Source organism: Vitis vinifera, chromosome 8 (assembly GCF_030704535.1).
Source record: "Vitis vinifera cultivar Pinot Noir 40024 chromosome 8, ASM3070453v1".
NCBI classification, from domain to species: Eukaryota; Viridiplantae; Streptophyta; class Magnoliopsida; order Vitales; family Vitaceae; genus Vitis; species Vitis vinifera.
In genome coordinates this window covers 14233158-14260955 of record NC_081812.1, presented here as the reverse complement: position 1 = coordinate 14260955, position 27798 = coordinate 14233158, and the positions used below count along the sequence as shown (strand labels likewise).

General features: G+C 33.8%; 4 protein-coding genes and 1 long non-coding RNA gene across 6 annotated transcripts; all 5 read right to left on the bottom strand.

Moving 5' to 3' along the window:
- Positions 1 to 9698: 9698 nt before the first annotated feature.
- LOC100265379 (fasciclin-like arabinogalactan protein 11) lies at positions 9699 to 10526 on the bottom strand. The gene has a single exon (XM_010655409.2). The coding sequence runs from the start codon at positions 10524 to 10526 to the stop codon at positions 9699 to 9701; it is 828 nt and encodes a 275-aa protein (XP_010653711.1).
- Positions 10527 to 12486: 1960 nt separating this feature from the next.
- LOC100260171 (fasciclin-like arabinogalactan protein 11) lies at positions 12487 to 15581 on the bottom strand. Its single transcript, XM_002275847.4, has 2 exons — positions 15464 to 15581; positions 12487 to 13115 (listed from the first exon to the last, which is right to left on the bottom strand). The coding sequence occupies exons 1-2, from the start codon at positions 15579 to 15581 to the stop codon at positions 12487 to 12489; spliced, it is 747 nt and encodes a 248-aa protein (XP_002275883.4).
- Positions 15582 to 17607: 2026 nt separating this feature from the next.
- Positions 17608 to 18777, bottom strand: LOC100255077 (fasciclin-like arabinogalactan protein 11). Its single transcript, XM_010655410.1, has 3 exons — positions 18755 to 18777; positions 18219 to 18283; positions 17608 to 18080 (listed from the first exon to the last, which is right to left on the bottom strand). The coding sequence occupies exons 1-3, from the start codon at positions 18775 to 18777 to the stop codon at positions 17608 to 17610; spliced, it is 561 nt and encodes a 186-aa protein (XP_010653712.1).
- Positions 18778 to 19109: 332 nt separating this feature from the next.
- Positions 19110 to 24449, bottom strand: LOC104880058 (uncharacterized). 2 transcript variants are annotated; one of them, XR_009466406.1, is made up of 9 exons: positions 24231 to 24449; positions 24023 to 24081; positions 22093 to 22162; positions 21811 to 21880; positions 21588 to 21680; positions 21331 to 21498; positions 21086 to 21169; positions 20892 to 20961; positions 19110 to 19389 (listed from the first exon to the last, which is right to left on the bottom strand). It is a non-coding gene; the product is annotated as an uncharacterized LOC104880058 (long non-coding RNA). The 2 variants fall into 2 exon arrangements; XR_009466405.1 differs by lacking the exon at positions 19110 to 19389 and adding an exon at positions 19487 to 20619.
- Positions 24450 to 25879: 1430 nt separating this feature from the next.
- LOC100249933 (fasciclin-like arabinogalactan protein 11) lies at positions 25880 to 26719 on the bottom strand. The gene is made up of 2 exons (XM_019221535.1): positions 26620 to 26719; positions 25880 to 26550 (listed from the first exon to the last, which is right to left on the bottom strand). The coding sequence occupies exons 1-2, from the start codon at positions 26717 to 26719 to the stop codon at positions 25880 to 25882; spliced, it is 771 nt and encodes a 256-aa protein (XP_019077080.1).
- Between the last annotated feature and the right edge of the window lie 1079 nt (positions 26720 to 27798).

The following is a 27798-nucleotide window of genomic DNA, read 5'->3' as shown; positions in this document are numbered from 1 at the left end:
TGCTGAGTCCTCTGCCTCTGCTGTGGCCCCTGAGAACTTTCCCCCATTCTTTGTTTCCCTTTTCTGTCCCCCTTTTGCTCTCGAATTTGGTTGGTTTCGTCAATGTCCTGCTCCACCAACAAAGCCCTCTTAACCAACTCAGAATAATCCCTTATTGCCAGTGGGACTAATCTGTTCCTAATAGCAGGTCTCAACCCCTGCTGGAACCTCCTAGCTTTTTCTCCTTCCTCACTGATCATCCCCAAAGCAAAACGAGACAACTCTGAGAAACGTGACTCATACTCCAGCACTGACATGGTTCCTTGGATGAGGTGCTCAAACTCCATCCTCTTGGCATGCTTAGCCACTTCCCCAAAATACTTGCCTAGGAAGATTCTCTCAAATTCCTCCCAGGTCATAACCTCAGTGTCATACACCCTTTTCATTGATTCCCACCAGAAATCAGCTTTGTCCACAAGCATATATGTTGCCAGACCTACCCTTCTTTCCTCAGGTATGTCCAGTCCCACCAGAATTCTTCTCATCCTCCTCAACCAATGCTCAGCTGCTTCAGCACTGGGCTCTCCATTAAAAGATGGAGGTTGCATCACCATGAACCTCTTCATTGCTTCCATTTGGCTCATTACTGGCCTCTCAGTGCGGCTCCTCCTATGTGAGTGGCCTGAATCCTCATGGCCCTGGGTACCTCCTGCTCTCCTGGAACCCTGGCCTCTCATCAATTCAACAGTTTCTCTCAACTCTCTTCTTACTTCTCGGAGTTCTTCTCTAACTGTCTCCAACTCCTCATTCCTCTCTGATCTTCCTCCTCTGGTCCTTCCCGCCATTTCAAGTTTAACAAACCCTAATTCAATCACATTACTAAGGTGAGCAAAAATAAATTTCACATATACACACTTAGCAACTTCAACAATTATCAAAACTTTCACTTTCATACACTCTCAATACATAATTCAATTAATCATCAACTTGTTGATTAACACATACAAAAATCATAACATTACAACACACATAAACACCCACAAACATTGACCCCAAGGTATTATCGCAACCTTGGCTCTGATACCACGCTGTCACGACCCAAATTCCGGGCGACCCAAAATTTGACCCGTGACCCTAGGTCAAAGGTTTGACCCTAAGGGTTCCTCCTATTCCATGTTGGTAATCAACCAAAACACTCTGGATTTTTTTTTATTTATACATCTCACTAGAATTCTCATAAATTACAATATCCCAAAACTACTCAAAACAACAAGATTAAATAAATATTCATTATAGTCCAAAATAAAAGTTCACAATTAACAACTTAATCAAATAAAGCTTCATAGCAAATCCATGAGTCATAATTGCTAAAACAAATCCCCAAAATCCAAAAAGGAACACAATAACAAATAAATGCCACGCTCCACTAGGTCGCTCCAGGAGCATCCTGAAGTCCTCCCTGTCCCACCTATGGATCCTCAGGAGAGATATCTGCATCTAAAAAGGTGTAACAAGGAAGGGGTGAGCATTTCCACATTGCTCAGTAGGGTGCCTAACACCCAAGGGGTTAAAGGGATTACTAAGTTCAAAGAATACGAAAAGAACACTTCAACACCACAGGAACAATTCAACAGTGTCAATCAAACCACATAGTTTAATATATATAATTTTATACCCAATTTCACAATATTCAACAATTACATGAATGCACATGAACGTGTGACACACAGTCATACAATGCACTATTGTTCTCGGGCTTTCACCGAAGGATACGCGTCCGCACCCAAATACACTCCCCATTCGGAGTCTTCCCGGGGTAAACTTTTGGGTCTTTCACCCTAGGGATCTCTCTCCCTTCTTAATTCGCCTCACACGGGCTTCCACTTCTCATCTCTATTTCATTTTTTTCCATTTCATACACTTTTCACAATCTTCATGATTTTATTTATTTATTTATTTTTTTCACATAACCATGATGCAATGAATGCCACAATTCCAATATTCCTCAATAATTCAACAATCTCAACATTCCCCAATAATCCAATCAAACAATTTCACACATTACAATTTCCGATAATATCCCAAATAAATATTAAAAAAATTGCATATCAACAATCTTGAGATTTTACCACACTTACAAAATTTTTCAACCATTATAATAATTTCTAATATCCAAAATTAACTAACTATTTACCCTAAAATTTTCGAAAATATTCTAACCAATGCCTAAAAATTCACAAATCATTATATTTAAAATTTAACCCAAATTTTGGAATTTTCCAACCCATCTAATAATTTTTAACCTTTCAAAACAATTAATTATCAATCAAAATCAATTTCCCGAAATTCCAAAAATTCCAAACAAACTCCAAATATTCTAGAAAAATTCACACAACATCCATAATTCCTAATTAACTCATAGTGACAATATTTACAATTTTTTTTCAAGGAAAAAACATAAAAATTTGAGTTTTAGGGTTAGGGTCCCCTACCTCAGATCTGAAAATTTGACCGTTAAAAACAAAATCAGCCACCGCAGGCTTGTTCGTCTAGTCGAATAGAGTACTTCCTCCGAATTTGGGCCGAAACGGAGATCGTTTGGCCGTCCAAACGTCCGATCAAAATTCCGGCAAGTGCCCTAATTTATGAACAGTGCCCTTTTCTCTCTCTCTCTCTCTCCCGCGTGCTGCACTTTTCCAATTTTCCCCCTTTTCCTTTTTTTTTTTCTTTTTCTTTTTACTAACAGCCCAGCCCACTTCACATGGCTTTTTAAAAAAAACCACCAGCCCACTTGCTCCAAGCCCAACTCAAAAACTAAGCCCAATCCATTATTATTGTTATTATTTCTTTTATTTTATTTTCTTTTCTTTTCTTTATTCTAATTGTTTTATTTAATTTCCAATTCATTTTTTTTTTCATTTTAACACACAATTTTATTTATTAACACCAAATAAAAACTAATTTTCTTAATATTATTATTCATCAATTTACTTTAATTAATTAATTTATTTTTCTTAATTAATTCTAATTAATCTTAATTTATTTATTTTTCATTTTTCGTTTTCGTTTTTCGTTCCCGTAAATTTCCAATTTCTAAAATCCTAAGAATTTTCTATCCTAAGGCTGACATGGCATAAAATTTCAACTCGTTTAATTGACCGACGCAATAAAACGAAATTCACCAATCCGAAATTGACACGTGTTCTCCAAACGCTTTTCTTTTTGACTTTTCAACCATCACATAAATTAAGACTTTTCAAACTAAAATTGCTAACGTGACATAAAATGCCCGGTCATTACAAGCAATGTCGGCGGGACCTGAAGGGCTTGACTGACCGGAAGTTTTGGCGCAGAGATGGAACAAAAATAGCAGAAGCAGAAATGGGGAGAGAAGCTGCTTCATCATATTTTTCTAGGCTCTTTTCCTATCTAGTGGCCAAACTTGTTGCTCTGAGAAAGGAGTGGAGACGAGTTGGCTTGGATGAGTAAGGAGGGGAGTGGGGGTTTTATTGAGAGGGGTGAGATGGGAAGTGAGCATGAAGTTCGGTGACAGGCTGCATTTGAAGTTGGCAAGAGAACGTACCTCAATATATATCCCATCTCTCTTTGTAAGGTAGGGAAAGACACAGGTGGGGTGTTCATGTGGTTAAAATATCCACAAGTTTGCTTAGTAGAGCAGGAAAAACAGCAGGATATGTTATTCAACTGTACGAGACAATGACATTGAGAGTGACCTTTCACACTTGTTAGCACCGACTTACTTGAAGAGAAAAGATTCCATAAACATAGCATTTGATTGCACCGATTTATACAACGATATTGAAAATCCTAAATCATGATATATTCACAAAAAGGCTATCGCATTTCCTTTGTTTCTTTACCAAATCATGTTAAATTATTTTCCTTTTTTCTCTTTTTAATATTTGACATTAGAAAGTATGATAATTTAACTAAATGAAATTTACAGCTGTATACCAAGAAGAGAGAAAATAATAATAATAATTTTAACTCTATGCTTGGTTCTTAGAATATCTAAGGAAAAATATGATGAAAAGCAAATAAAAGTTAAAATGAAAAAAAAAATTAAAACAGATTTAAAATTAATAACTTATTTTTACATTATTCTTTATACCTTTATTTCATTTTTTAAAATAATTTAAAAATATATAAAATTTTAATTATATTTTATTTGTTTCCATTTTTTTTATTATTAACTTAAATATTAAAAGATGATTTTTTTTTGGGGGGTATTTTTTTTTATCCTTTCCTTAGACTTACTTTTCTAAAACCAAATTAGCATTAAAAAAAAAAGTCTTTACAAAATAAGCACTAGTTATTCAATAAAATTTCATACACAGCCTAGATAAAATAGAAAAAAAATGTTCAAGTCAAAGTCATGATTTTGGTTAAAACATTTTTATGTATAATACTTAAGATTTGAAAAAAAAATCGTAATTGTTAAGAAATTATGACTATATAAATGTGGTTTTTAAAAAATAAAAATAAAAATATAATTAAAAAAACCCCTCTAATATCCCACATAGAATAAAGAAAAAAAACTTCTATACTATATAAATAGGAAAATCTTTTAATTATATAAATGTGTTTTAAAATCACTTAGAGTCCTTTGAATTCATGGTTTTTACAATTCATTTTGATAACCCTCAAGGATGATTTTTCTTCTTTTTTTTTTTTAATTATAAATATTTCCGAGTTTTCATCCTTAGTACGCCAACAAAGTCAAGAAAAAAATAATAAAAATGTGCCACTAAAAGATGTCCCACAGTTCCACTCTACAAAAGGTCAAGGAAAGTGGTCGTTTCTGCAAACTTGGTTCATTTGGCAGTTCTGTCACGCTACTGCAAATCAAAACATGGCGATTTATAATTGAACAAGAAATATTTTAAATTAAAAATATTTCTATAATTCAATCTTTAAATTTAGATTATTAGAGACTTTTAAAAATATCAACTATTGGGTCGGTAAGTAGCTGGCTTATGATAGATATAAGTATATAATATTGACTTCAAAGTCATCTTTTGACTCAAGATCCCCAAAAAAGAGAGAAAACAAAAATAAAAACAAAAATCAAAAGAAATTCAACATGTGTGTTGCAAAATAGATATTGCCACAAAGGCTTCTTTTTAGCTATCACATATGTTTTTAAAAAGAGCTCTAAGATAATCATAGTTATGAATATATTTCCCAAAATTCAATATTTTATACTCAATTAAAATCGCCTTTTGAAAAAATGATTTCATATAAATTTTTAAATTATATTTATTGTTACACGATAATGAGAGGTAGTAAAAAAACAAAAAATGGAATATATAGATTTACGTAAAAAATCTTAAAAGAAAAAAATTATGGAGAAAGGATAAAGAAATCCACTATATCAAAAATTGGTATAATAAGAAGAGTTGCGACCGGTTATAACAAAAATATAGTTATTATAACCTTAAAGCTATACCTCATATATATATATATGCAAGCCTTTTGAGTTGGACCAAATAGAATTTGGATAACATTCATATTAAAATTATCTTTAAAAAAAATAATTTTATCTATTTACATTAGAATTTTTTTAAAAAAAAAATGATTTCAATATAAATTTACAATTGTAATTTTGTAAATATTTAATAAGATAGTATTTTAAAAAATATTAAATAATATTACTTGAATAAAGTAAAAAATCAGTAGCAACAAATGAAGTTAGGAAAGAACCATGAAAAAAAGTCATCCGGAAGTATAAGTGAGGACCAACCAGGAGAGGAGAGCCGTATCTTGGCAAAATTACATGTAAATAGAAGTCCACAGCAATTAGGTAACACTTGTGTTGACCGCAGCAAACGAGAAGCAAAAGCATTGACCAATGGTTGTCCCCTGTTGTGTTTTGGCGGAGATGGAGGATTCCGTGTCGCATTATGATTTGTGTGAAGAAATAATTAAGAAGAAATGATCATGATCGCAGTGCTGGTAATGAATTTTCCACCTTAGAATCAAAGTCCAAGATAAGTTTATTCTAATGGTGGACTGGAAAAAGTGCAACACCCAGATGCCAATTCATCAGAGAGAAAGACCATTCTCTTCTAAAAACAAGCGCAAATGAAAATGAAAATGAAAGAAATAATTAATTTACATAAGAAACCATGAACTTGCCTTAACATTCAAGTCTAGCTGCCACCTGAGATAGGCTACAATTCTTCATATACATATAATAAGGGCATGACCCTAGCTATAAATCCCCATTTCTATATACATACATGGGCTTTCTTTTAAAAAGCCTCCTGCTCCACCATATAGCTGCAAATTGAGAGGTCATGCTACGTACTTGTCAGTTACATTTGGGCTTTTCGGGTGGGGTGGTGAAGGCTGATCACTTCCATCTGCTGTCACCTTCTTTTTCTTTATGCCAAGTCCTCTTCCTGCTTTTGAGGCTACTCTGGCTAAAATCCGTATAAAATACCGGAATATCTTAATTTTCACCTTGCCTCTCTTTGGAGGAAGCCTGACTTTCTCCTTCTTGTATCCAGTAGCCATAGTCATTGCCGTGGTAGATTCTGAGGAAACAGAGCAAGCACACAAGGAGACCACAGCTTCTCGGTCACCAACAGAAGAGAAAAGGAAAGGAACCCCAGAGTCTCAGAAGATCCGAGTCGAAAGAGTGAATTTTCGAATTTTGGAGTTGGGAGTACAAGCATGGGGAAGATTCAGGGAGAGTGATGCGATATATATAGTGGTTGAGGAGTTCTAGCCTGTTGACTGAGTCACAAGGTTTTTCACGAGAGAAGAGTCCCATTCAACTGTTTGGTAGCCGTGATTATGGAAGAACAAGTAAGAAAATATTATTAATAGAATTTTCCGTCTGTGAATTTTGTTTAGTTTGAATACTTCTACTGTAGTCTTTTTTCCCTTAGTGATGGTCCGACCCGCACGGGTGGTTCTAGAAGACACATTATGTCAAATAATCAAGTCAAAAGGCAGATTACGCTGGTCCGCATTATTCATACACCAACAAAGTCACCCCACTTGAAGATTACAACCATTAAGGAAGACAGCTACGTTGAATATATATCTCGATTTAATCACCAGGAGAATAACATTCAAAAGCCAGAGGTGAATGGGTTGTAACATTTTGATCAATATTTTTTTAAAAAAAAAAATCATTAGTTTGTTAATGAAAGAAAAAGTAACACTGTCTTGGTGGCTTGCCAAGTGCACGAACCCTTAGGACTAGTCGAAGTCTCCTGCCACCAGAGAAGGGCCTCAATCATGCTGCATCTCACAAGCTCATCAAGTGGTTACCCATGGACGGATCTTATGTGTTGAAAGTTTTAGAAAGTTAGGTCATATTTTATAATTAACTATTTTTTAAAAGCAGTGTTTTGTTTTCTAGAATAAAACACTTTTAACGACCTGAAAATTGTAAACGATGTTTTATAATTGTTTATATTTACTTTTTTATAAGTTTTTTTAAAAAAATAATTATACAGTTATAACTGATGATTAAAAATAAAGTAGTACATGTCAAAGTAATTTTTAAAATATATAAAATATATTAAAAATATTTCAATTAAATTCTAAATGGATTGTTATTCTACAAAACATTAAAAATAATTTTTAAAAATTATTATTAAAACCTATTTTTACAACCATTTTCAAAAACACTTCTCAAATCAAATCTTGTAAGGCTTTTCATAGAGATAAACCATATATACATATCTTTTGGTGGGGAAGAGAGTACATCCATGGTGGAAACTAGAAATAAGGAGACAACGGACGCCGCATCCCAATCTTACCCCATTCATTCAAAATAATTATCATCCATATTCCATTAAAAAATTAAATAGGTCGGAGTAGGTTTGAGAAATTCGCATACTTGTCACGTCCTATTTAACTTTTTTTTATAATATTTTAAAAAAATTAATTACATTAAAATGAATATATTTTGAAAATAATTAAATTATTATATTTTTATAACTTATTTTATTGAAAAATATTTTTTTTTTATTATTATTATTATCTATGTATTAAAAATAAGAAAATAAAAATTATATTACATTAATTTTATATATAATCATAGCGGGATGAGACAAGGTAATACTCATACCTCAGGTTAAAAAATAAAAAAAAATTCTCAAACTCATCTCAAATCCGTTTATTTAAATTTTAAACTCATTCCATTAGGATAGGATAGGACGAGCACTGAAAAGACCTTTTAAGGGTAAACCTCTTTTTACTTTCTAAAAGTATGTGAATTAAAGGCCTTAAATTATATCTCCGCGTATTCACATATCTATAAAGAACTAAAATAAATAACATTAATAAAATATGTTTACTCGTTCCTTTAAAGTCATTGTATTAATTCTCTTCATATAAAAATTAAATAATATATATATTATTAATTATAATAATATTTAATTTTTTCTTATATTTTCTTGATAAGCAAAAAAAAAATATTTATTTATCATATTTTTCTTCTTTTCTTAGTGGGTTCGGGAACAAACATAGACCACCATAGCTGCATCAAGAATCCACCGACCCAAAAACCTTTACCTCATGGCAAATTGACAACCGATTAGTACAAATAGAAGTTAAATCGAATTTTAGGGTTAGCAAAGGAAAAACACAAATGGATCCTTCTAAAAAACCAACAAAGACGAAGAACGGAGCGTCTAAACTGGCTCATGCACCGACAAAGCAGTCGACACACTCAACAAAGTCCTGGATGATATAATATAAGCTCACGACTTCTTCTCTTCCGCCTTCTTATATAAAAATTTTCTTGCTAAAGTTACAAAAGCCTTTTGGGGAGAAAATACCAAACTTTGGATTAAAAAAATTATTGAAATTCTTTGAACGTTTTCACCTTTTTTTTTTATTCCTCTTTTTAACTTCCCCTTGGTAAATTTGACAAATGTATCTCTTTTTAAAATTTGCACAAAATGTTATTGAAATTATTTAATTTCTTTTGTTTTGAGATTTCCCATCATTTCATTTTTTAGGTTTTATTATTATATTTAGAATGTATTACATACTAATTTTTAGAAAGTATTTCTAACTTTTTCTAATACTTAAAAGACGAAAATCTTTAAATAATAGAAATATTATTAACGTTTCTTATAATCACTATCAAATCAAATCTTAAACATGCTTATGGGTGAGTGAGGAAAACATGTCCACAAATAAACAAATCATCCAAAAGACTTATCAATATGTATTTTTTTTATCAAATAATATTTAAATTTTTATATTTTAATATCTGAAAATTTTCTTACGGTTAGCCCTGCCAAAGAGTTTTCACTTTCTACCCGTGGTTCAAGTGGTTACTTGAGCTCTCATAGCATTTAAATCACTCAGTAATTCTAGATTTGAATAATTTGCACAATAAAACCAAACAAGAAGTATATTTGGGCACCGACGGCCATACCTGTGTGTGCTTTGCTGTCATTTAGGTGGAATTTTTTGTCATTGTTTGTGTTTTAGCATGATTCAGATTCAACTGTTTTTGTGAAACATGAAGGGGGCAAGTTTCCCACTTCAATTTCTCTATAACCATCCCTGATAACAGCCTCAAGAAAATGTCAGCATATTTTTTTCTTTCTTTTTTAATTTGAATACCAACACAAGGTAATGCTTTGATTAAGCGAAAATTGTAACAACACAGGCACACTGCACGCAACATCATACCATGCTCATTCATCAATCAACCACTCAGTTCATATGCATAAGGGTAATGCCGCAACAACAGCCACTCCAATGGATACCATAATTGGTGCATAGTGGGGCAGACCTGTCGCTTCAGAAGAATCAACAGAGACGGTGGTCGAGGTTGAAGGAGCATGTGAATTAAGAGGAGTAGCCTTCTTAGGCTTTGGAGGTAGAGGAGCCGATGCTGGTGCTTGAGTCCTGAGGATACCTTGTGAAAGGAGAACCTGGGGGATCTCATACACAGCAAGCTGACCATCACTGTATACTGTGCTGTCCACTGTTGTATTCACAAGGCCTGTTGTCATGTTCACCTGAGTTCCGTTCCCTATCACATTCAGTGGAAACTCCTTAGTGTTACCATTTGCCGATGTGTGCAGTGGGTTGCTCACAGTTTGGAACTGCGAGATTGTAAGGAAAGAATTTATTATGTGGAATTTTGTCAGCGCAGCCTTCTGATTGTCCGAGAATGAGTTCAGAGTACCAGTTTTGAGGTCCGAAAAGGCACTATCAGTTGGAGCAAATATGGTGAAGCCCGCGTTAGATTTTTTCTTGAGTTCGCTGTTGATTTCAGCATCCATCTGGGTGCTCTTTAGTAGCCCAATAAAGGTACTAAACTTGCGGGCCTTTCTGAGAATTGCTACGATGTCGGCAGGACCTGAAGAAGCTGAAGGAGCTAAAGGACCTGAAGGTGCTGGAGCTGGTGGTGAAGACTGACCAGAAGTTGTGGTACAACCGGAAGGTGCTTGAGCCGGTGCTGAAGGCTGACCAGAATTAGTGGTGCAGAGAAGGGAGAAGATCAGCAGAAGCAGAGTTGGGGAGAGAAGTTTCTTCATCATATTTTCCTAGGCTCTGTTGGTATTGATCAGTAGAAAACTTGTTGGTCCGAGAAAGTAGAGGAGAAGAGTTTGTTTGGATGAGTATGGAGGGGAGTGGGGCTTTTTATTTTGGGGGGTGACATGGGAAGTGAGCATGATGTTTGGTGAAAGGCTGCATTTGAAATTGGCAAGAGAACCTCAATATCCCATCTATCTTTTTAAAAGGTAAGAGGAAGACACAGGTGGGGAGGTGTTATATTGTTAGAACATCTACTAGTTTGCTTAGCAAGACAGAAAGCCAGGAGTAGAATATATGGTTCTAGTGTGTAAGAAAACGATGTATACAGATCCTTTTGGCTTATTCCTAAAAGCAGCCATGGAGGTTGCAGCATATAGGAGCTAGGTTTTCAACATATGCCAACTGGACATTTGGGATCTTTGTCTTTATCAGTGAAAGCCACATGTAAAACGTTAAAAAAAACAAAACTAGGGCGATAAACTATCTACTCGCCCATAATATATGAAAAGCATAATTGCATATTAATCATCGGTTATTGTATGAATTTGTCGGTTAATTTGTTTTGGACTCTGCGACACTGTTCCGACACTGTTCCTTCTAGCTAGTTGAGGGAGACGTTCATTTGCAATTCAGCGAAGCAAAGGAAGATATGGCCAAATGTTGAATTCAATGCATTAGTATGTTTTAATATTTCACGCATAATCTCTTCAAATTCCCTTACATAACCTTACACTAATCATCATGAACTGCAATCCAGTGAATGATTTAACCATGTTATTTATTGTTATCTGTTCAATTGTTAAATTAATTAAGAAATTTTGTTACCAAAATTTCGATTCAATGTCATAGGAAACTTTATTTTAAGCCATAGTATATACATACATATATATATATATATATATATATAAAAAGAATCATTTCAAAATATAAAGTCATTATTTGTAGAGTCCTTAAAAGAGAGTTAATAAATACATCCATATCATGATCATCTTTCTAGACCTCTCTTATTTTTCTAACTTTCAAATAAAAATTAATGAACATTTTTGCCCTTCTCTCCCTTATACTCATCCACCACCCCACTCTTTGCTCTTCCTTCGCTCTTTTCTCCAGTTCCACCATCCCTTTCCTTCTTTTTTTTCGGTTAGGTTATTATTATTATTATTATTTTCACTTAAGCAGAGAAACAAAAGTGAGAGAGCGATGACAGTGGCTGCTGTGCTGCCGCAGTCACGGTGAGACACCATGATCCTACCCTTCTCTTTGTTTCTTTTCCTTTATATCTCTTCAATTTAAAAAGGAAGAAAAGAAGAATGTTTGAGAAAGAAGATGATTGGAAAAGAAGGGAAGGAAAAGGAAAATTTAAAGAAAGAAAAAGAGAAAGGAAAGGGGTGTTAGGGTTAGGGTTTTGGATGGATGTGGGGTTGAGGAAGAAGAGAGCAGTTTTGTTTTTTTATATTTAAAATTTATTTTAAAAATAAAAATAGTAATAAAAAAAATTGATGGGTGCATTTAACATCGACCATGGGAGCTCTGAGAACTCTAGCTTATTGTGATTTTCTTCACGAGAATAACCCTTTGCACGGTTTGGAGTTCTCACAACCAAGTATCTGCTTTTGATTTATACCGATTTGACTGCAAGTTGCTTTCTAGTGGTTTAGATTGCATAGTAAAATCAAAACCATCTCTAAAATTAGGCATTACCTTCTCAATTGCCTTCATCTACTTAGATTTGTTTCCCCCTTATTTTTCCAGGAGTCATTTTCAAGTGTAGTACTTGTGTGAAACATGAAGGGAGCAAGTTTGCCACTTAAGTTTCTCCATATCAACAAGAAAAAGGCTCATTTGAGTTATTAATCGTTTTCGAGAAACAAAAGGTAAAAATTTTGATGAAACGAAAAATCGTAACAGCACAAGCACACTGCAAGATAACATCATCATCATCATTCATCAATCAGCACCAATTCATAGGCACAAGCGCAATGCCGCAAGAACAGCCACTCCAATGGATACAACAATCGGTGCATGGTGGGGCAGTGCTGTCCCATCAGAAGAATCAACAGCAGAGGTGGTCGACCTTGAAGGAGCCTGTGAATTAAGGGGAGTAACCTTCTTAGGCTTTGGAGGTAGAGGAGCCGGTGCTGGTGCTTGAGTCCTGAGGATACCTTGTGAAAGGAGAACCTGGGGGATCTCATACACCGCAAGCTGACCATCACTGTATACTGTGCTGTCCACTGTTGTATTCACAAGGCCTGTTGTCATGTTCACCTGAGTTCCGTTCCCTATCACATTCAGTGGAAACTCCTTGGTGTTACCATTTGCCGATGTGTGCAGTGGGTTGCTCACAGTTTGGAACTGCGAGATTGTAAGGAAAGAATTTATTATGTGGAATTTTGTCAGCGCAGCCTTCTGATTGTCCGTGAATGAGTTCAGAGTACCAGTTTTGAGGTCCGAAAAGGCACTATCAGTTGGAGCAAATATGGTGAAGCCCGCGTTAGATTTTTTCTTGAGTTCGCTGTTGATTTCAGCGTCCATCTGGGTGCTCTTTAGTAGCCCAATAAAGGTACTAAACTTGCGGGCCTTTCTGAGAATTGCTACGATGTCGGCGGGACTTGAAGAAGCTGAAGGAGCTAAAGGACCCGAAGGTGATGGAGCTGGTGGTGAAGACTGACCAGCAGTTGTGGTAGAACCTGAAGGTGCTTGAGAAGGTGCTTGAGCCGGTGCTGAAAGCTGACCAGAAGTAGTGGTGCAGAGAAGGAAGAAGATCAGCAGAAGAAGAGTTGGGGAGAGAAGTGACTCCATCATATTTTCCTAGGCTCTCTTGGTGTTGATAAATGGAAAACTTGTTGCTCCAAGAAAGTAGAGGAGAAGAGTTTGTTTGGATGAGTATGGAAGGGAGTGGGGCCTTTTATTGAGGGGGTGGGATGGGAAGTGAGCATGAAGTTTGGTGAAAGGCTGCATTTGAAGCTGGCAAGAGAACTTCAATATCCCATCTATCTTTGTAAAATGTAGAGGAAGACAGTTGGAGAGGTGTTATATTGTTAGTACATCTACTTTGCTTAGCAAGGCAGAAAAGACAGGGGCAGGGTATATGGTTCAAGTGTGTAAGAAAACGATGTATACAGATCCTTCTTGCTTGTTCCTAAAAGCAGCCATGGAGGGTGCAGCATATAGGAGCTGGGTTTTCAACATGTAACAACCGGACATTTGGGATTTTTTCTCAGTGAAAGCCACATGTAAGAAAAAAAAAAAAAAAAAGGCGATAATCTATATAATCGCCCAGAATACATGAAAAACATAATTGCGTATACATCATGTAAATTAGTCATCGGATCCTCAAACATTTTCAGGTTACTGCATGCTTATGTTTTATGAATTTATGATGTCCCAGAGGAAGCAATATTTTGGAATGTGTTACAACCCAGTACTTTTATCAAATTATCCATTTTATATATGCATGCTCCTTCATTATTTGCACATTTTAGCTTGAAATTGTCCATTTCATAATTTAATTATCAAATGAAACCAATGGATCAGAAACTGTTGTTGACATGCCTAACATGGGCAATGCAATATAATGGAATTCTCAGGTTCTTGAGTGGACAAAGAAAACCGCACAACATAAGAGAAAAAGGGACAACATTGAAGACATGGGCATGGGTGATGGCAGTGTGAGACGGCAACTATGTTCCACTTTGAAAGAGGCTTTCCCTGCAGATTTGGGGGTTCCAATTTCCTTACTGAGATGGGAAGTGAGCATGAAGTTTGGTGAAAGGCTGCGTTTGAAGTTGGCAAGAGAACAAACCTCAATATAGTATCCCATCTCTCTTTGTAAGGTAGGGGAAGACAGAGGTGGGGTGTTCATGTGGTTAAAATATCCACAAAGTTTGCTTAGCAGAGCAGGATATGTTATTCAACTGTACGAGACAACGATATTGGGAGTTACCTTTCACTCTTGTTAGCACCGACTTACTTGAAGAGAAAAGATTCCATAAACATAGCATTCGATTGCACAAGAGAGAAGATAAAAGACTTGTCGCGTGGAGGGTGAAATTATACAACAAAGAAAATCCTAAATCATAATACATTCACAAAAAGGCTACCGCATTTCCTTTGCTTCTTTACCAAATCCTGTTAAATTATTTTCTTATTTTCTCTTTTTTAATATTTGACATTACAAAGTATGATAAATTAACTATATGAAATTAACAGCTGTATGTCAAAAAGAGAGAAAATAATAATAATAATAATTTTAATAATTTTAACTCTAAAAAAATATTTTTTAAATACTTTAATTTAATTTAATTTAATATTTTTGAAAAAAAATTTATTTAATTTAATATTTTTGAAAGCTACTTTTATTTAATTTAATATTATTGAAAAAAAAATTATTTAACTTAATTTTATAAAATATTTTATATGTGTTCTTAAAGGGTATATTTGTCCGTTACTATTTCATATCCTTCAACTCAATTTGAAGAGTTATATGGACCTTTTGTTAATTTGGGAGTCCATCTACTCCCAAAATATAATTCTCCCTTTTTTTTTTTATTTGGAGATTTCCCTCATTCCATTTTTAAGTTTTATAATTATATTTTGAGTGTATTTGATAATAATTTTGAAAAGAATTTTTAATTTTTTTTTAATGAATAGAAGATAAAAATTTTTAAGTGTTAAAAATATTGGAATTGTTTTCTAAAATGATTACATGGACTCGTAGATATGTATAGGGCATTTGGGAGAAATATGGTGAAGCCCGCATTAGATTTTTTCTTGAGTTCGCTATTAATTTCAGAATCCATTTGGGTGCTCTTTAGTAGCCCAATAAAGGTACTAAACTTGCTGGTCTTTCTGAGAATTGCAATGATGTCGGCGGGACCTGAAGAAGCTGAAGGAGCTAAAGGACCTGAAGGTGATGGAGCTGGTGGTGATGATGACTGACCAGAAGTTGTGGTAGAACCTGAAGGTGCTTGAGCCGGTGCTGAAGGCTGACCAGAAGTAGTGGTGCAGAGAAGGGAGAAGATCAGCAGAAGAAGAGTTGGGGAGAGAAGTTTCGTCATCATATTTTCCTAGGCTCTCTTGGTATCGATCAGTAGAAAACTTGTTGCTCCGAGAAAGTAGAGGAGAAAGAATTTGTTTGGAGGAGTATGGAGGGGAGTGGGGCTTTTTATTAAGGGGGGTGACATGGGAAGTGAGCATGAAGTTTGTTGAAAGGCTGCAGTTGAAGTTGACGAGAGAACCTCAATATCCCATCTATCTTTGTAAAAGGTAGAGGAAGACACAGGTGGGGAGGTGTTATATTGTTAGAACATCTACTAGTTTGCTTAGCAAGGCAGAAAAACAGCAGCAAGGTTTACGGTTCAAGTGTGTAAGAAAACGATGTATACAGATCCTTTTTGCTTGTTCCTAAAAGCAGTCATGGATGGTGCAGCATATAGGAGTTGGGTTTTCAACATAAAACAACTGGACAATTGGGATCTTTGTCTTTTCTCAGTGAAAGCTACATATAAAACGTGAAAAAAAGAAAAAAAGGCGATAATCTATCTAATCGATTGCACAATATATATGAAAAGGATAATTGCATATCATGTAAATTAGTCATAGGCTATTGCATGAATTTGCCGGTTAATTTGTTTTGGACTCTGCGACACTGTTCCTTCTGGTTGAGGCAGACGTTCATTTGCAATCAAGCCAAGCAGAGGAAGATATGGCCAAGTGCTGAATTCAATGCATTAGTATGTAATCATATATTTTTAATATTTCACGCATAACCTCTTCAAATTCCCTTACAGAACCTTACACTAATCACCATGGACTACAATCCCCATGATTTAATGATGTTATTCATTGTTATCTGTTCAACTGTTAAATTAATTAGGAAATTTTGTCACTGAAATTTCGATTCAATGTCACAGGAAACTTTATTTTAAGCCATAATATAAATAAATATATATATATATATATATATATATATATATATATATATATATATATATATATATATAATCATTTGAAAATATGGAGTGATCGCTACTTGTAAAGTCCTTAAAAGAGAGTTAATAAATACATACATATCATGATCATCTCTCTAAACCTCTCTTATTTTTCCCACTTTCAAATAAAAATTATGAACATGGTTGCCCTCTTCTTCCTTACACTCATCCACCACCCTACCCCTCTTTTCTCTTCCTTCACTCTTCTCCAGCTCCACCATCCCTTTCCTTCTTTTTGCCGCGGTTAGATTATTATTATTATTATTATTATTATTATTATTATTATGATTATTGAAACAGAGAAAACACAAAAGTGAGAGAGGGATGACAGTGGCTGCTGTGCTGCCGCAGTCACGGTGAGACACCATGATCGTACCCTTCTCTTTGGTTTCTTTTCCCCTTTATCTCTTTAATTTAAAAAGAAAAAAAAAAGAATATTTGAGAAAGAAGATGATTGGAAAAGACAGGAAGGAAAGAATGAAAATGAAAAGAAAGAAAAAGAGAAAGGAAAGGAGGCTTAGGGTTAGGGTTTTGGATGGCTGTGGGGTTGAGGAAGAAGAGAGCATTTTTATTCTTTTATATTTAAAATTTATTTGAAAAATAAAAATAGCAATAAAAAAAATAATGGGTGCATTTAACATCGATCATGGGAACTCTGAGAGCTCTAGCTATTGTAATTTTCTTTACGAGAATAACCCTTTGCACGGTGGAGAAGTTCAAATGGTTTCAACCAAGTATCTGCTTTTGATTTATACTGATTTGACTGCAAGTTGCTTTCTAGTGGTTTAGATTGCATAGTAAAATCAAAACCATCTCTAAAATTAGGCATTATCTTCTCAATTGCCTTCATCTACTTGGATTTGTTTCCCCCTTATTTTTCCAGGAGTCATTTTCAAGTGTAGTACTTGTGTGAAACATGAAGGGAGCAAGTTTGCCACTTAAGTTTCTCCATATCAACAAGAAAAAGGCTTATTTGAGTTGTTAATCGTTTTCGAGAAACATAAGGTAAAAATTTTGATGAAACGAAAAATTGTAACAGCACAAGCACACTGCAAGATCACATCGTCATCATCATTCATCAATCAGCACCAGTTCATAGGCACAAGCGCAATGCCGCAAGAACAGCCACTCCAATGGATACCACAATCGTTGCATGGTTGGGCAGTGCTGTCCCATCAGAAGAATCAACAGCAGAGGTGGTCGACGTTGAAGGAGCCTGTGAATTAAGGGGAGTAACCTTCTTAGGCTTTTGAGGTAGAGGAGCCGGTGCTGGTGCTTGAGTCCTGAGGATACCTTGTGAAAGGAGAACCTGGGGGATCTCATACACAGCGAGCTGACCATCACTGTATACTGTGCTGTCCACTGTTGTATTCACAAGGCCTGTTGTCATGTTCACCTGAGTTCCGTTCCCTATCACATTCAGAGGAAACTCAGCAGAATTTTCACCTGCCTCTGTGTGCAGAGGGTTGCTCACAGTTTGGAACTGTGGGACAGTAAAGAAAGAATGTACTATATGGAATTGTGTCAGGGCGAGCTTCTGCTGATCAATGAATGAGTTCAGTGTCCCTGTTTTGAGGTCCGAAAAGGCACTATCGGTTGGTGCAAATATGGTGAATCCTGGGTTTGTTTTTTTCTGGAGTCCGCTATTGACTTAGACTTCCATCTGTGTGCTCTTCAGTAGCCCAGTGAAGGTAGTAAACTTACCAGCCTTTCCAAGAACTGCAATGATGTCAATGGGACCTGTAGAGCTAGACTGAGCAGAAGTTTTGCTGCAAAGATGCAACAAAAACAGCAGAAGCAGAAAAGAAGAGATGAGGAGCTTCCTCATCATTTCTTCTAGGCTCTTTTGGTATTGAATGGCTAAACTTGTTGTAAAGAAATGGAGAATAGTTGTACTGGATGAGTTTGAAGGGATTGGGGCTTTTATTGAGCGGGTGAGATGGGAAGTGAACATGAAATTTGGTGAAAAGCTGCATTTGAAGTTGGCAAGAGAAGCTCAATATATATCCCATCTCTCTTGGTAAGGTAGATGAATTAGACAGAGAAGGGGTCACTATAAGAAAAAACATTAACCATGACGCTTTTTAAGTGTCAAGAAATACATTCAATGGCGCTTCCCCAAAGCGTCATCTACTAGCCTGTCATAATAAGTATTTGCCTACAATGACGCTTTTAGAAAGCGCCATTGAAGAGAACCTTGACGCTTAAAAAATTTGTCATCATTATTTATATCAAACTACATTGACACTTTTATAAGCGCCATTGTTGAGTAGAAGAAACCCTGACACTTTCTATAAGTGTCATTGTTTAGTAGTTTCAAATATCAAACTATAAGGACACGGCTAGAAAGCGTCATTGAAGAGAACCTTGACACTTAAAAAAGTGTCATTGTTAGTTGTTCACACTACATTGACACATTTATTAGTGCCATTATTGGGTTGTAGAAATGTTACTATGGTTACTCTCATTCCTTGACACTTAGTAAAAGCATCAAGAAAGATAATTGTTTAATTTTAAGTTTAGTTTTAATTTAATAATTGTTGCACCTAATTTTTCACCTGCTATTGAAATAATGCATACACATAAGAAAAAAAATTTATTGCTGAAATTAGTTGTTGCACCTAATTTTTCATCTGGTAATACATTTCCAAATTGCAGTATTTAATCACAAATAGAGAACTTGTATTTCATAAACAAGAAACCCAAAAAAACTAAAATATATTAAAATAACAAAAAAAAAAGTCATAACTTTAATGTTTAGTCCCTTGACATAGTCCATTTTTTCTTTACATGCAACCCAATTGTGCTTTGGTCTTCAACATACTCCTTCATGCTAGCTTATCCAACTACAAGGTTAATTTCCCAAAAAAATGACCTACATGCACAAAAAACTAAAATCAATTACAATTTTAGAAAAAATATATATAAGTGAATACTTCTAGAAATAGAGAGAAGACAATGAAAATATAATAGGAAATCAAATGTGTATACCAATTGACATATGTGACTCTAAGAATAATTACAACAAAATTACTATCAATAGTTAAAACACAAAACAAGAGATTAATCAAATACGGGATAAGAGAACATCAACATCGATAATCCATTAAATCTTTAGTATAGCCCAAAAGAAAATAGAAAAACAAACCAAGTTTGGGACAAGAGAATATCAACATCAATAGTCCATTAAAATATTCAATTAGGCATCATCTAATAGTAATAGACCTCGTCGAATGTCCAACATTGACAAATGAAGGTTTGGGAATATGGTGTAACATGAAATAAATAAGGTTTACACCATGATACTTTATCAACTAAGTTTTTTGTTAAGTTAAAAGAATTAACACTTCCCACCATATGATATGAGTTGCAACATTGCATCCAAAATAGTGGTCAATTGTATCATACTTATCATTCATTTTATTTATCACTATCAAGGCTAGCAACAACCATATGAATTCCAGAACTTAATAATAAATAAATTGGCATGCATAAAAAAATGTAGAGAAGAATATCTACAACTTAATAGTAGATAAACATCTTCTACTGATGAATATTTTTTAATGAAAGCTCATATTTCATATTTAAAAAGATTATGATTATTTTTTTAAAATAAAACATATTTGGGAAAATATCTAGAATTATGTGAGCGATCTAAAGTGACAACTATATGGCAAATATATGATTGCATAAAAATTTAACAATAAATTCAGGTTATCTATGAAGCCAAATAGAGATTCAAACATCAGTCTATCATGCAATACATTACACAAAAGTAAAGCTTAAGGAACTTTAGCTTAAAAATGTCCATAATACAAACACATAAAGTGAGAAACCGGAATTCATTTTTTTTTAATTGTTATTTCTCATGTATACTAAATTTAAAAAGCATGGTTATCAAGCCAATGATGTAAAATAATAAAAACTTCATCACCAATATAAATTTTCTGAATGAACAAAATATAATGGTAATTTATGAGTAGTAGAGACCATACCTTTAAGAGTATGTTGTTAGTCTTAAAATTTCTGCAAATCATGAGGGGATTATGTTCATAGAGATACTTCACTGGCAGTTTCTAGAGCTACGCTCAATCACTTACCCGATCTACAAATTGGTTGAAGAGATAAAAATAGAACTGTTAATTTTAATGAAATGAAAATTAAACTACAAACCACATTTTTGACACTTGAAAAAACTTAATTAGAAGTTAATTAAGCAATGTAATTTGAACTTCCACTGGTTGTATATAAATATATAGTAATCCATCATCTTGTAGTTTTAAATTCATTGAAAAATAAATAAGTTAAGCAATGAAACAAAAAAAATTATTTTATGAAGAAATCTTTATGTTTTATGAGGGTGACGATGTAACTTACAATGTTGTGGTATAACACCATGGCCAAAATTAGAAATCTTCATGTTTCCCTTTGAACCAACAAGAACATTCTGTAGTTGAGAATGAAAACAAATGATCACATGAGAACGACAAAATTCCAAGTGTATATCCCCTATTAGAAGATCTTTAATAGGAAGCAAGAAATAATAAACTTGATATCCCTATGAAAATAACCTTTTTTGTGGCAATAGCCCATGAACTATTAGAAACTTGGAAAAGCTTCCAACTTTTAGCTTCAAAAAGTTTCCTTTTGGATGCCTGTGAGTCATGCATGCAATTAACAACTTAGTTTAGTTATGGGAAACTAGAGAAATATCATGACAATAGAAAGAAAATGTTATCAACTTGGTTGTGATTCCATCAAACAATTTACTTTTAATCATAGTTTGGTTCAAAAGAGAAAAAAATAAAATATTAACCTTAACAAAGGTGATAGTTGGATTGGGCAAAAGTATGATCTATTTCCATACAGAAAGGTGTCTTCAAAGCCTTCAAACAGAAGAAAGTATCAACTGAGTGACTAGCATTACCCATTCTGATCGTACTTCATTCAACTCATCTTTGCTATACGATTTTTTCCCATGAAACTATTAAGGAGTAATGTAAACAATTTAATCAATTACATTGAAAAATATGGTAAAAATGATATATTGGAAATTAATAAATTGGTGCATACCTTTGATGTAAGACATCCTTAATCAGCAATAATATCTCTCATATATCTCATCACATAGTATCCACATTCAACACTGCCTGGTTGTATTGGGCACTTTATGCATAAAAATAAATCATTGTAGAATACACCAATTTTATAGTTAGTTGTAGGATATCTTGTACTTGATTAAAAATTAAGAAATGCTATTAAAAATTGCATTACTTAATTTATATGAATTACTCACCCCTACTACAACCCAAGTAGGCTCCCTCTTTGATGATTTATGTTTTTGTGGTGGATGAATTCTAAGGGCCCTACATGAAGAAAATAATATTTGTTACCAATTATGCTTCATGCTCTTGTATTGAGAGAAAAACTTACATATTAACAATCTCCTTAAGCTCATTAGAAGGTTGGTCTTCCAATGAGTCAAGGTAATATGCAATCATAGTCCTTGTTTCCAGTGCCACCAAAACCCAATGATAGTTCAAAAATTTTACATAAAATTTAGTTATATATTTAGTACCTTCCTCAATTTGTCTTTGTCTCAAGTCTTGCATCTCACATCTCTCATAGTCTAATGTAGGTCACTGTCCCTTAAAAGATATATATGCAAAACAAATAATAAAAAAATAAAAAAATAAATCTATTAGTAAATAATTCATTTAATATTTGTGATGTGTGGTTATTAAAAAAATATTTCTTATTTTAATATTTTGTGATTACAATTGCATTAAAATTGATATAGCAATAGCAAATGGAGGGGTCAAATGGACTTTTGTTTTATGAAAATTATATTTTCTTGGTAAGACTTTCAATGAATTGAAGTTGATAATTTTGGTTACTAAATATTTTTATTTGTTTTTTGAATTCCAACTTTATTTTAACCGTACAACAAGCATAATTAATAGCATAGTCAATATAATTAATAGTAAAGAACTATTGAAACTCTTACTAAGGTAATAATGGGCAAATATATATATAGATGATTGCTATCTATTTCTAAAATAAAGTCATCCTTAATTATTTGCTTGCTTAGAATCTATATTTGATCAAATAAAATATCCTTGGCTATTTGTTTCTTGCATATAATTTTAAAAATTATGGAACAAAATCAAATTCAAAGCACATATATTACCCTAATTAAAATATTATCTTCTCCAAAGGGATGACCATAAGGAAATAATTGCAATGAGATCTTCCATAAAAAAAAAATTAAAAATCATGAATTTTCTTTACTATTATTTATTTTTTCTTCCTTATAATGTATTCAACACGTAAAACCTTTTTTTTTTGTTTATTTGTTTTTGGAAAATCATTCTCAAATTTGTTTTTTGCAAAGAGTATAATAAAAAATACTATAGGTATTAGACATGCTTTTATAAAAAATCAAATTTTGTATATTTAATTTGAAAAGCAATAAAAATAAATAAATAAAAGTACAACCAAACATAATCTTATTTAATTATTTTTATTTTAAAATTCTAAGGTTCTCTTTTACAAGGATTTGATCATTCATAAGGAAGTATAGTACTCAAGCATTTTAGTTTCATTTATACTATAATTGATCAAAAAAAAAAAAAATAGATAATCTAGATAACAAGACAAATGGGATGGGATTTCCCAAAGTTCCTATTCACTTGGGCCCACATTAAGGATGGGATAATAAACATATAGAAATGAATATTTTATTTTTAATTTATAGAGTTCTAAACCTCTTAGCTGGAATACATCTTACTATAGCAAACCTCTCATAAAGAAAACTACCAATTCTACATATTTATTTAAATTAAAGTATTCTAAGTTCAAAACCAGATTTTTTTTTTTTTTTCTCTTTTCATGCCAAAGTCAACCCCTAAAGAAAGGTACAATAGAAAATGAGCAAAGAAACCCCACTAGCTCCCACGTGGTGGAAGCATTCATAATTTTGAGTGAATACACAACATTTGGTAAGAGATTAAGGACAATAAGGCATGGGCACATTTGGTAAGAGATTCCATATCATGCTTTGAGTGAATACACAACATAGACAACTTACTGACATGGAAAAAGCACTATAAATTTTTTTAATTATTTAGACGTTGCTGGATAACACGCTTGATATACTACCAATTGAAACTGCATTTTTAAATTATGGGTTTAGTACAAATTTAGAAATCTTATTTCATAATTGAGATTTTAGTACAAAAATCTGGTAAGAAATTTTTATTTTTGCAATTAGTTGCAAAACCCATTGCAGAAAATTCATTTCCCACAAATTAACAACATTAATTCTGTGTGTATGAGAAGAGAATCTAGCTGCCATTTTCCAAAAACAGAGTTCCAGCCACCACTTCCCGAAAAATAGAGCAACATGCATCATTTCATTCCAGGTACATTGAAACCCAAAATTTACAAAAAGAAAAAAAAACAATAATACAAAATCTGGATATGAATAGATACAGGTTAGAGCTTACATTAGGTGTCAATGCCAAAAATTGCAGTCGAATGCCAAACAACATGAAGGAATGGGTTTCTAAAAATAAAACAAACACAAACAAATTGTTATATTTATCAGATTAGATATTTAGCCATAACAAACACCCCATAAAAAATCATAAACACCCAAAAGAAAAAACCCTAAACTATAAAATCGAAAATATTTTGAGAGAGAAAGAGATTTACCAGTCAGCTAATGGTGGCCAAACACGGATATGCCTCCTCCACAATCAGTCAAATAGTAGCAGAGGCCTCATAAATTTCAGGGTTAGAGTTTTGGAGAGGGTTAGGGTTTCAAAGAGGGTCATCCATGGAGGTTAGGGTTTGAGTGTGGGTGTCGGGCAGTGAGTTTGTTGGGTGTGATTGTGGGCTAGAGTGTTAGGCTTTTTAAATTAAGAAATAAGGAGTTTTTATATAAAGAAACTGGACATGATACTTTGAAAGACTGCCACTATTTAACTTGTCCAACAATGACACTTGGAAAAGTGTCATTATTTAAAATTCAGCATACAATAACGTTTTTAAAAGGGTCATTATTTAAAAACGCCATTGCTTCTCCTTGTAAAACGCCAATGATATACAAGCGTCAATGCTTACTAATTTTGGTCACAAATAATGACATTTTTTATAAGCGCCAAGAAATAGAGCGCCATTAATTTAGTTTTTTGTAGTAGTGGGTTTTCATATAGTTAGAATACCTAAAAGGGTTGCTTAGTAAAGCAGGAAGAAACAGCAGGATATGTAAACTCTGTGAGACAATGATGCCGATCCTTTTTTTTATTGTTCCTAAAAGCGGCCATGGAAAGTGTAGCATGGAGAGGCTGGGTCTTTGTCAAATTCATCCATCAATTGGCAGTTCCATTTCTGTTTAGCTGATCCGATACCTACTTAATTCCTCAAGTGGAAGTGACAAGGACTGGGATGAGGATGTAAGAGGTTCCGAGGTCCATCCCATGAAAAAGAATAGAATCCTACTTGATAAGAATGTTAATGATAAGAGTAGAAATGTAGTGTTCCAATACACTGTACATTGTAATTCTTTGAATGCGAGGACACTACTTTTAGAATGTTGATTCATAATAGAAGAGAAGCAGAGCTCCTCCTTTACTTTTAGGATCTCTTTAGATTTTTTCTGTTATTTTGTTTGACAATCATGCATAGTAAACTATGTTTACACTGTTTTGGATTTTTCAGATCCCTTTTTTTTTTAATCCTTTTTCTTTTTATAAGTTATATATCTAACTTATAAAGGCTTTGTGTACAAAATCATGGTCATGGTCAGTGCAAATTAAATATCTTACTTTAGATTTATTTCATGTCACTAAAAGCTTGGTCTCATATTAATGACAAGAATCAAGAACAAGTCTTTTTCTTTTTTTGTATTTCTATATATATTGGAACTTAGTCTTGTAGACTTGTATCTTAGTTTCATTTGTTAAGTTGTATAGAAATCATATTTTTATTTAACTATTCAAAATATGACTAAGTTTATTTTCAAACTAAAATCACATTTTTAATGTTGAAGATGGCATCTTTTGAATGCAGTTTCAACCTCATTTTAAGAACATACATGATATTTTTTTTATAATAAATCTGGAAGGAGGCCTACATGTGATAACTTTTTTTGATTCGCGATTTCACTTTGGCACTTAACTCCAGAATCAACGGCCATGGGACCTTTGTTGTTTTTTGTTTTGTCAGTATTTTTGTCATGAAATAAAAGATACCCTCTTATTATGTCAATTTTTCAAATTTCAGTGCAAAGATAAGGTAAAGATTTTATTAAGTAAAAATCATGACAACACAATTACACTCATGCACGCATGATCAACACATCACCATCCATCAATCTGCCACTCAGTCCATAGGGATAAGGACATTGCCGCAAGAACAGCCACTCCAATGGATGCAACAGTTGGTGCATAGTGGAGCAGACCTGTCGCACCAGAAGAATCAACAGAAACGGTGGTCGACCTTGAGGGAGAAAGTGCATTAAGAGGAGCAGCCTTCTTAGGCTTCGGTGGTAGAGGAGCTGGTGCGGGTGCTTGAGGGTTGAGGATACCTTGTGAAAGGAGAACCTGGGGGATCTCATACACAGCAAGCTGACCATCACTGTATGCTGTGCTGTCCACTGTTGTATTCACAAGTCCTGTTGTCATGTTCACCTGAGTTCCATTGCCTATCACATTCAGTGGAAACTCCTCACTATCACCACTTGCCGATGTGTGCACCGGGTTGCTCACAGTTTGGAACTGTGCGATGGTAAGGAAAGAAGGTATTATGTGGAATTTTGTCAGTGCGGCCTTCTGCTCATCTGTGAATGAGTTGAGAGTACCTGTTTTCAGGTTTGAAAAGGCACTATCGGTTGGTGCAAAAACGGTGAAGCCATTGCCTGGTTTCTTGAGTTGGGTATTGATCAGGGAATCCACCTGGCTGCTCTTTAGTAGCCCAATGAAGGTAGTAAACTTACCGGCCTTTGTGAGAACTGCAATGATGTCAGCGGGACCTGAAGGAGATGAAGAACCTGAAGGTGCTTGAGTTGGTGGTGAAGACTGACCAGAAGTTGTGGTAGAACCTGAAGGTGCTTGAGCCGGTGTCAAAGACTGACCAGAAATTGATGAGCTGCAGAGGAGGAAGATCATCCCAAGAAGAGTGGAGGAGAAAAGCTGCTTCATCATATTTTTCTAGGCTCTTCTGATATTGAGTGGAGAAACTTGCTGCTCCGAGAAAGAAGTGGAGAATGGTTGTTTTGGATGAATATGGAGGGGGGAACTAATGGGGCTTTTATTGAGTGGGGTGAGATGGGAAGTGAGCATGAATTTCGGTGAAAGGTTGCTTTTCGAAGTTGGCATGAGAACCTCAATATATATCCCATCTATATTAGTAAGGTAGAGGAAGACACAGATGGGGTGTTACATATTGTTAAAACATCTAGTATAGTTTGCTTAGCAAGGAAGGAAAAAAAGATACGCATCCCTTTCTGCAAGGGGACGATACTGAAGACATGGACATGGTTAGTGGCAGTGGGAGACAGCAGTTCATGCTCCCCTCGGGGCTCCAATCCTTATTACTATGATTTGTCAACTAATTAAATTGCTAAATTTGCGGTTACCGGTATATTCATGGACATTAGCCTGGATAAATTTAAGCTCAATTTATATCCATCTTTAATTGATAAGACAATTTTATTCAAAGGGAAAAAGTTAATATTTCTTTTACTTTCATATTATTTTTAACGATGTAAATTTTTTTTCAAGATTTAAGACATTTTACACATGTTTATACAAAAGCTTCTTCTAAGCCAAATTGCAAATAGGCTCTTCAAGCATTTAATTAATTTTGTCATTTTTTCTATATTTTTACTATGTTAATAAATTTAATATTTTTAGGTATTTAATTAGTAATATGTAATAGCAAGGTGTTTAAATTATTAATCTTTAAATTTTTTATTATTATAATAGGTTTTGGTATTTTGGATATATGTTAAATTGCTATTTTATTAAATTATTAATTTTTAAATATCTTATTTTAATTATACAAAGCAAAAAAATAAATAAATAAATGTGATAATTATTTTTAAGATTAAAACATTTAATCCATAATCCTTAAATTTTTTTTTTCTTTTTTTGGATTTAAAAACTAGAAGATTTAACATGATTTAGGTACCAACAAAAACAAATTGACATGATTCAGATCCAAGTTAAATTATGAAAACAAACCCCACTGATTAATGATACTCTAGGCCTTTCGGCTT

Coding starts and splice junctions, on each gene's coding strand:
- LOC100265379 (XM_010655409.2), bottom strand. CDS start 10,526: ATGATGAAGAAACTTCTCTCCCCAACTCTGCTTCTGCTGATCTTCTCC.
- LOC100249933 (XM_019221535.1), bottom strand. CDS start 26,719: ATGAAGCAGCTTTTCTCCTCCACTCTTCTTGGGATGATCTTCCTCCTC. Junction 26,551..26,619: donor ACCGGCTCAAGCACCTTCAG/GTTCTACCACAA, acceptor CATCTCCTTCAG/GTCCCGCTGACATCATTGCA.
- LOC100255077 (XM_010655410.1), bottom strand. CDS start 18,777: ATGGCGCTTATAAAAGTGTCAAT. Junction 18,284..18,754: donor GCGCTTATAAAAGTGTCAAT/GTAGTTTGATAT, acceptor GCATCTTTGCAG/CAAAACTTCTGCTCAGTCTA. Junction 18,081..18,218: donor TGCAGTTCTTGGAAAGGCTG/GTAAGTTTACTA, acceptor ACCTCAAAACAG/GGACACTGAACTCATTCATT.
- LOC100260171 (XM_002275847.4), bottom strand. CDS start 15,581: ATGACGAAACTTCTCTCCCCAACTCTTCTTCTGCTGATCTTCTCCCTT. Junction 13,116..15,463: donor AGGTTCTACCACAACTTCTG/GTCAGTCATCAT, acceptor CCGACATCGTAG/CAATTCTCAGAAAGGCCCGC.